The sequence below is a fragment of the Podarcis filfolensis genome, assembly GCF_964270895.1.
Source record: "Podarcis filfolensis genome assembly, chromosome: 3".
NCBI lineage: Eukaryota > Metazoa > Chordata > Lepidosauria > Squamata > Lacertidae > Podarcis > Podarcis filfolensis.
This window is the reverse complement of record NC_139606.1, coordinates 39,070,507-39,079,208: the sequence shown is the minus strand read 5'-3', so window position 1 is coordinate 39,079,208 and position 8,702 is coordinate 39,070,507. Positions and strand designations below refer to the sequence as shown.

General features: G+C 41.4%; 1 protein-coding gene across 4 annotated transcripts in view; it reads right to left on the bottom strand.

The window, feature by feature from the left end:
* The window catches only part of KCNQ5 (potassium voltage-gated channel subfamily Q member 5), a 255,071-nt gene that overhangs the window by 25,069 nt on the left and 221,300 nt on the right, over positions 1 to 8,702 (bottom strand). For all 4 annotated transcript variants that reach the window (XM_083607215.1, XM_083607218.1, XM_083607216.1 and 1 more), the window contains 2 exons: positions 3,144 to 3,254; positions 491 to 586 (listed from right to left, as the gene is read on the bottom strand). In XM_083607215.1, coding sequence (XP_083463341.1) covers positions 491 to 586; positions 3,144 to 3,254 — 207 coding nt within the window. The remainder of the gene's footprint in view (positions 1 to 490; positions 587 to 3,143; positions 3,255 to 8,702) is intronic.

Genomic DNA, 8,702 nt, shown 5'->3' with positions numbered 1-8,702 from the left:
ATTCGAACCGCCGACCATGCGATCGGCAAGTCCTAGGCGCTGAGGTTTTACCCACAGCGCCACCCGCGTCCCCACATGTGTGCATGTAGCCCTCTTTAAAAAAATCTGAAATAGTGCCATTCAGCCATTTAGTAGGAAGGCAGGCACATGAGGGACATAATCTAGCCCCTACCCTTGAGCTGCAGATTGGCTTGATTTCAGGTTTTAAAAAGAAATACATGTGAAGCACCCCTGCAACTTGATGAATCACAGTTTTTGTGCATCAGTTTTTGTGCATGATTTCCCATCCAGTTTGGATTGTGTGTGCAGAAGTCCAGTTCCATATGTGCATGGTTCCTAGCTAGATGGGAGGAAGATATTTACTGCAACATGCTGCACCATGGCAAATAATCTGGATAATGTTTGCATTTCTTTTACAACTTTGCATGATACGGATTATAATATCCCTGAACGAAAACTTTTCAAAAAATCTGATTCATTTGGCACTTACTTGAATTAAACTGGCAGCGGGATTCCTTCTTTTTTCAAAATGTTTCTGACGATGCTGTTCCTGTACTTTTAATGCAAATCCTGACCCAAGAATGCCCTGGAGTGCAGTACAGTATGACAAATATTCATGGTTAGGATAGTCGTTTTGGTAAGGGGTTAAGAGCATACAATCTTTAAAATCATCTAGAAGTGTTACACATACAAGTAGCACCTGCCATAGTAAGCATGGCTCCTCCACTCTTTGGATACTTGAAATAACACATTGGACACAATCTGGAGCAAATCAAGTGTGTTTAGTGGCCAGACAATACAGGGTTGTGCCCATTCTCTACAATATAGGGAGCAGAGCAATTTAAAGCACAGTAGTGGTTGGTGGAAGGAAAGCTGTTGAAGCTTTCCCTTGCTCATACATTTCCCCTGAACAACATTTCTTCAGGTTTTTCTATCTCAAAAGGGACTCAAAAGTCTTGGTGCCCAGCCAGGAGCAAAATGAGGACAGGCAGTTTTTGGGGGAAAGTGCAGGCAGAAGAGGTGTTCACTAACCCTCTCCTATCTACAGCCTGTGTTTTGAATTGTCCCAGTCCAGTTTTAAAGCAATTCAGAAAGAATCTACCATCACCATGTTTACCATTTACACCTCACTGCTCAGTTTGGCTCTATGCCCAGAAGTGCATGCTATGTTGCCAACTTGTGTTTTCACAAGTTTTCCATTGTAAAGAAGGGATGATTTGGCAGGAAAAAAATGACAGGTGAGAGGAGAGTGATTAACCTTTTTTTGCCTACTCCTTTTCTCCTACACCCCCCGCCCCAATATGTACACCCCCCACCCCCACATGTATTCCAGTCATTTTCCAATATGTGTATGGAACAATGTAGAAAGGGCAATGGCAAATGGAAATTGCAAGGTGCAAATGACAGAGCTCATCTGTGAGCTCTTACCTGCAAATCACTCAGCTCCAGTGCCCCTTTGTAGAAAACCAGGGGTTAGTTTAAAAATGTGAAATAGCTGAGTAAAAGGAGGAGAAACCTCTGCCCCATGCTGCAGCCCCAATACAAGTGCATGGAATGCTGTGACTGTTTTTACTACTACTACTACTAATATATTTATACCCCACCCATCTGGCTGGGTTTCCCCAGCCACTCTGGGCGGCTTCCAACAAAACTGTAAAATACAATAATCTATTAAACATTAAAAGCTTCCCTAAACATGAAATGAAAACCATATTGGGAGCTTCAACACAATGTATGGTTTAGCCCTAAATATCAGTGAAATAACTGAAAGAGCTCAACTGGGATTCCTTTAAACTGGACTTAAGTGTGAAGACAGGAAACCTGCAAATTCAGCAGCACTTTCGTTTACTTCCACCAAACATATGTCTTAAGGAAGCATCACAATTATGCCACATAATGTAGTAGTATTTTTCTCACATTCCATTTGAAAGGTTGAGACTGAAAAATAGTGGCTTGCCTAAAACTAAGTGAGCATAGGGTGATTTAATAGTTAAACCAGTGACCTCTAGGTAATAGCACACGTTTTTAACCACTGTGCTATATCACCTTACTCAGTGCATATCACTCTATACTTCTGAATAAAAGACTTGTATTGGGCCCCAGGGGTGTTTGGGTTATTTATTTATAGAAGCAAACTTTTTAGAAGTACTGTATACAATGATCATTTAAAGGGAACATGGAAAATATTCCAAAACATGTTACTAAAACTCACAGCTAGGTGTCAGTGTCAGCAGGCAGGCAAGCTTATCTAGGTTCACAAGAATTTCAGCACAGATTACACAGTTTCCTTCCTTCAAGACCAGTAGTTAGCAGCTGGATCAGAAATAACATTTCTGACTTATAAACTCTAAGGTAAATCCTTCACTTTAATTATTAATATAACACAGCATGCCTACAAGGCATGGAAACAATTTGGTTAATTATATCACCATTATTATTTTTTTGCATCTCAGCTGAAATAGGTTGAGAATATTCATAATTATACTAAGAAGCTCAAGAGGATAGAACAGTGTGTTCCCTAACCTCCTGCAAGACGAGTAAAATTTCTTCTGGATGCTTTTTGACAATCCAAAAAACATTACAAGGATAATATCATTACATTTGCCAAAAAAAGCCCTGACTGGATCTGCATGAAAATCACAGTGATATATTAATTACTAAATCTTCACTGCAGATCACATAACCACACAATGACGTGTGTTTTTGGACGAGGCAGATATATTTTCCACTGGGGATATCTGTATTGATGGCAGGAAGCAGTTTCTTTAGCCACTTCAGATCCTGCCCACATCAACCATGTAGATAGATGGGGAACTAGGGTGGACTAAATCTTGTCATTTATGGATAGTGGGGGCTGAATGTCCCATTCCCAATAAGCCTCACTAACATGCCTCACATAAAAAGCTGCCTACTGCTTATGGAACGATATATGGGTACAATATTACCAAAATAAATTCTGGGACTTATCAGATAGATTTTACAGTTATCACAGGACAATAAATGAGCTTTTAAAGCAGCTTCCAATTTTCCGCATTGTAGATTGCAGAAGTGCAGTGCCATACAAATAACTGTCCCAATGTTGTTTCCCATGTATGCCAGCTTAAAGAGTTTGAAGTTTTGCAAACAGTTGTAAAGATACTCACAGCAGGCAATGCAAAGAAAGAAATGCCAAGCAGTGCAAACCCTGCAGAAAGTAGCCTTCCTAGCCAGGTGAGGGGGGTTTTATCTCCATAGCCAATTGTTGTCAATGTGATCTGAAAAGAAACAAATATAATTCACTGTGAGAAAAAAAGTGGGTGGCACAGATGTTGATAATTTTAACATTAACTGGGCAATATTCACAATGGCAAAATGATAAAAGAGTAACCAAAATATGAAATTTTCCTGGTCCATACGTAGTGATTTGAATGGGGCTTGCTCACAAAAAACCACCTCATTCCTCAAATTAGTAGTTAAGTACGGACCTCTGGAACAAATTGGTGTCCACTGGGACTGGTAGGATTGGGAAGGCAGGGAGACTAATAGCAAGGGAGGCCAGAGCCAACCAATTCCCATTTTGTCTTCCTCCTCATCCCTGTTGAGTTCTACAAAGGCAACATTGAACCTAAGGAGGAAGTTGACAGGCAGTACCGTCCCATGGACTGCTTGTAAATAAGAAGGCAGCCAGGCTAAGGGCAGAATGAGACTGCTGGAGCTGCCTCCGTTGCTTTAATCATAGACCAGCTTCAAATGCTTCAAGCTGTTTTTGATATTTCCCCCCTTCTCAGAAACTGGATGTAAGCCTGCCTGCAGTTGGGAAGTGGCCTGGGGGTGTTGTTGCGGTGAATGAGTGGGCATAGAAAGGGTTAACTCCCCTCCTGGTGGCTGATTTTTGCTTGCAAAGGCCTCCCACACTTCAGCAACTAGATCTAAGAATCTACACTTGCACATGCAGCATGCCAATTTGTTAAATAGCAGAATCGGATTCCCTTGAAGCAACTGCATATGAACCCTGAGATAACAGAGAGATTTAGTTCAGGATTAATCTGGGTGTCTAAACAAGTAGATTAGTTGAAATATATTCTCAAATGAGAGACACCAGAGAAGTTTAAAAGACCAGGAAAACCCTCAATTAGGTTTTAAGAAAATACCATAAAGTGTGTATACAAGGCCATTCAATGAAGTTCATTTGGAAGGTATTTTAACCATTAAACCATGCCCATCACTGTAGATTTTAAGAATGGCAACAAATTCAGAAGTACATACTACTGGAGACCCTATTATAGAGACAGTTTAGCATAATATTTTTTTAAGAATCTTCTTTTAGAGGAGAAACAATGACTTGACTTTTTTATTGCGAGGAACCTACGTCATCAACCCTTTTATTTGCAGGACCCCTTGGGGAGGGAACTCCTCTCTTAAGCTGCAATTTGTTTTTACTCTTTAAATAACAGTAGAGCTTTCCCTGCTGTCAATACTGCTGTGTGAAACTCAACTGTATAACTATCATGGGCACATATTGTGCAGATCCTGTGTGAAAGATACTCGGAGTCGAGTGTGGATTTCATGCTCTTTATTCAGCTCATAGTAATGAGGAATGAGAGCTCCCCTGAAATGTCTGTTTTATATACATTATTTACACAATGGGCCCCACGTGATTGGCTAATTCCAGGATTCACCTGTAGGCCAATCTGGTTGCGGGTTCACTTCCACCTAGAGTTGGGTTGGGTGGCTCCTGCGGACCAATCAGACTGCTGCATTTTGGATTCTATTGTTCTAGGACCAATCAGACTGCTGCATTTTGGATTCTATTCAACTCAGTACATAACACTGTGCTACCATGACTGATGACAAGACAGAATGGTATCTTACACACCCCTTCCTCTATTCCTCTGATATGGATACAGTGCCCTGATTTCATTTACCATTAACTACATCTGCACAGAGCTTGAATGGCCACACCTAGGCAACCAGATTGCATGCTGTTCCACATGCAAATTTGCAAAACAATGCTGCTTTGTTTGGTAAAAAAGGTCTAAGCCAGAGGTTGGATTCTATCTTGTTTCATCAGTGCAAGGACTTATGCTTGTGCAATAGAACTTTCCCTCTCCTCTGTCATTGTGCATCCAGTGCCCCTCCCCAATTTCACAGGATAAAATCTGGTCTGGAGGGTTAGGGGAACCCCCTGAACAGTCTTAGGGGGTGCAAAGGGCAGGAAGAGGGGACTTCTATTTTGAAAGCACAAATCCTTGCACTTGCAGAACAACTTAGTTGGATATCATCCATAGCTGTGTCCCTGAGGAAGGGCTGTCATTTTACTGTTTTGTAAGCTATAATTACTATTAATAAAGTTTTATCTTTCAGTCCCATCTGAGACCTCTTATTTTGCTTCTGCATTCAGAATCTTTCATTGACTGCTGCTTTGCATAGGTAAAAAGGGGTCAATCCATAGCTTTGAATTAACCCTCTCCCCCCCCCCAAAAAAATTACAACCAAGTCCCATGAATTTATCTCTTGATTGGCTTAATAAAAATAAATTATATTTCCAAAATAAATGTAGTGATAGCAAAGACCTGAAATGTTAACAGAGGACTAACAAATATCTTTCCATTCCTTGATGGCCTTGCCAGTTCCACAAAGTTCTTTCCTCAGCAAATCAGCATCAACCTGTTTTATCAGGAATGGACCTGAATAATCTGGCCTTCATCCAGGTTGCTATCACTGCCAGACACTGGAGAATAGAGAGATGTTTCCAAGCTACATTTGAAGAAAAGAAGAGGAGCTTATGAAAAGGATAGAGCCAGCTGTCATCTATCTTTAATGACACTGCTGGCTCACAGTCTCCGCAGCAGATTGATATACCATGGGTCCTGTAGATCTTTATATAATTGCAAGCCCTTAGAAAGAAAGAACAGCAGCACTTCTCTCTCTCTCTCTCTCTCTTTCTGAACAGCATCCAGCCTGTTCTTTCACACGCTCAACAGGTTCTGAAGCCCCCTGACAAGTACATTACACCTTTTAAGTGTATCAGAGACTCCTTGCCTCCTTTGAGCCCTGCTGCAGGGTGGTTCTTGAGCGATAAAGAGATGTCACATCTTCACAAGTCTACTTCTCAACAGCGGACTTGTTTTTGCCTCAACACTGCAATAGTGTGATTCAGAAGACATTCAGATTGTGAACTAATGTAGGTTCTAACATCCTTAGGGCAGAGCCTTTGCTTATAATTCTCTGAAGCACAAAGTACACCGATGGTGCAATATAAATAAAAAACAATAGTAACGATGAAAATATATATATATTTTCCTCAACTTGGAAACAGTCTAACTAACTTGTTTTCCACAACAGCAATCTTAACTTTATATTTTAAACAGGTGTGTTTGTTGGCAGTGCATATAAACCTGGGACCGATGACAAATTGGGAGGGGGGAAATGGGCAAGAGTGATAAAACATTTGTATCCTTAGGAGCTATGGGGAAGGGTGCAGCAGGACAGAAGGCCTGGTCCCAGGGTCTCACCTACACTGAGCAGCAGCACCAACTTGCCCTGGCTAATTGGGAAGGAGAGAATTTGCAGGCCCATGCACAGCAGGCTGGAGGCTGCGGTAGGAAGAGACAAAACAGCAAAGATTGAAGACACCGACTTGGGATTGGAATGGCCACAGCATCATTGATTACGGGTGTAAGTAGGCTTTGGCATAGGCATTTGGTATGTATCCTGACCCAGTCAACCTGGCTGATATTCCATCAGGATTGATCAGGATCCCACCATCATGCAGATCTATGGGGAGATCCCACCACGATGCCACCTGGGGTGTTCTGTGGCCCATTGGCCTCCCATCTGGGCTTTCAGGCAGAACCCAAGCCCTGGACCCTTTTACCAGGCTACCCTGAATTTGACCCTGAAGCAGTGGAAGGGGCACCCATCCCTTGCACTAGCTTAGGCTAAGGATCCATACCCAATGCGTTTTCTCTGTCAAAAGTTGTGCCAGTTACTATGAGGAAGGCAAACCCTCAGACAGGCGCAGTTTTTTTGCAGGCAAAGTTCTCCCTGGCCACAAATACGGTGACGGATTAATTCCACAGCAAGGCCATATGCATGCACTGCTTGTGTACCTCCAGGCAGGGCCAATGAATGGGTGGGTGGGACATCTGGTTTTGACGGCATTGCCCATTTGCAGCGCATTCAGCTTTTAAACCCGGCAGCAGACCTGACAGAAGCCTGGCTCTGACAGGTCCGCTGCCCGAGCGAGAGCCCTGATTGGCCTGCAATCGCCACTGCCAGCTGAGAATGGTAGGTGGTCTTTATAAAAGTCAATTGAGCAAAGCTGGGCAGATGGTCTCACTTGCTTCAAAGAGGATGCCACTGGAGCTCTTGCTGTGAAAGGAGACACTTGTGCTGGAACTGCTGCAGCAACTGCAGGAGGGATCTGATCTGGCTGCCCATGTTTCACACCTTCATTTCTTTTCACATGTTTCTTAATCAAATGCCTAAAGACTGAATGAATGATCTCTCATGCATAACCTGTATTACTCCTGGTTGCAAATGTATAGGCATCCATGAATGAAATGGTTATAAATAATGAATTGTTATTATTATGGTTCCCAGAAAAACATTGCAGTATATGTCACAGACCATTTGAGTAACATATGGCTAGAATCTAAGTAACTGTAATTAAGGCTGCATACATGCAACAGTGCCAGGAAACTTTTATGTTTGAGATTGTAAGCTGTTTTAAGCTGTTTTTAACATTTTCTTTTAGTTGCTGGAACCTTAGGGTGAAGGGTGGGTAACAAAATACTACTACTACTACATTTTATCCTAGAATCAGTGTAGATTGAGTTATTGTTTTTCCCCTATGTAGCCCACATTCTATACCTATTGCATATTCTTTGCCCATGAAAAGCACTTCTTGAAGAACTGGTTTCATTCTGGAAAAAAAATTCATTACAGATTGATTGTGTATAACCTCTCAGTGTGTCTATTTGAAAACAGATGTATGCAGTCACGGCAATGAGGTGTGAGAGGGGGGTGTATCCACACCTGCTCAATGATCTTGTAAACTGGCATATATCAAGATCAGGACTTCCTTCTGCATTCACCTGGGGCATGCACAGGGAGGAGAATGCTAGGATAATCTAATCAAAGGGAGGATTTTCAAATACACATGGTCACCCTACCCCTGTGGATGACAGAAACTAGAATCAATCAAGACTGAAAGCAACATTTTGAAGTGAAGTATGTACGATTCCAGGTTGATTTGTGTGTGGGTTAGTGCGTACACAGCCTTATGTTATTGAGAACTTCATCATTTACCTTGCTGTGTGAACAAGAACTCATGCTTATCTTTCTTTATTTCATAAAATTTATATACTGCTTGATTGTAAAAAAACCCAACCAACCTGCAAAGCAGTTTACAAAATGTACCTTAATTTTGTATAAATGCTTTCGGCAGCTATGACAAAACAATTAAAGGGCTATGATCTGGAATAAGCAAAAAAATCTCGCTCTCTCTCTCTCTTTAGCCCTAAGTTTCTATTCTAGAGAATTTAAAATTCCTTTTGTTATGATCTTCAGTAACAGAAACAACTTCGAAAAGGTCTGGAACTGGTATATCCAAATTATGATAATATCAAAAGGCTCTTAATTCCCTAGGTATGTTATTTAATGCAGCAAAATTTATTTCAGTACACTACGGTTAACTGTTAATTAAGCAAACAATCCAA